The sequence below is a fragment of the Buceros rhinoceros genome, unplaced genomic scaffold, assembly GCF_000710305.1.
Source record: "Buceros rhinoceros silvestris isolate BGI_N320 unplaced genomic scaffold, ASM71030v1 scaffold21312, whole genome shotgun sequence".
Lineage (NCBI taxonomy): Eukaryota > Metazoa > Chordata > Aves > Bucerotiformes > Bucerotidae > Buceros > Buceros rhinoceros.
In genome coordinates, this window is record NW_010399730.1 from 2735 (window position 1) to 2974 (window position 240).

The window sequence follows — 240 nt, forward strand, 5'->3', positions numbered from 1 at the left end:
GTGCGGAAACGCCGTGCCAGGTAGGGGGTGTCCCCTGGCAGCATCGCCCAGGAGGTCCCCTGGGGCTGGGGGTCCCCTCCAGCCCCACCAAACAGGGGGTCCCTGCTCTTGGGGATACGAATCCCAAGCCCGGCACAGCCAGATCTCCCCCAAAACCGTTTTGGGGTGGGAGGTGGGTTCCTGCTGTCCATCGGAGGTGGGGGGTGAGTGGATCCCGGGGGATCTCCTGCCTCGCTGCAG

At 67.5% G+C, this 240-nt stretch overlaps 1 protein-coding gene across 1 annotated transcript in view; it reads left to right on the top strand.

Moving 5' to 3' along the window:
* LOC104489445 (vang-like protein 2-A) overlaps positions 1-240 on the top strand; it is a gene marked incomplete at its 3' end in the record, with an annotated part of 2628 nt that overhangs the window by 1973 nt on the left and 415 nt on the right. Inside the window, exon 5 of the mRNA XM_010131609.1 lies at positions 129-172. Within this exon, the coding sequence (XP_010129911.1) occupies positions 129-172 (44 nt within the window). The remainder of the gene's footprint in view (positions 1-128; positions 173-240) is intronic.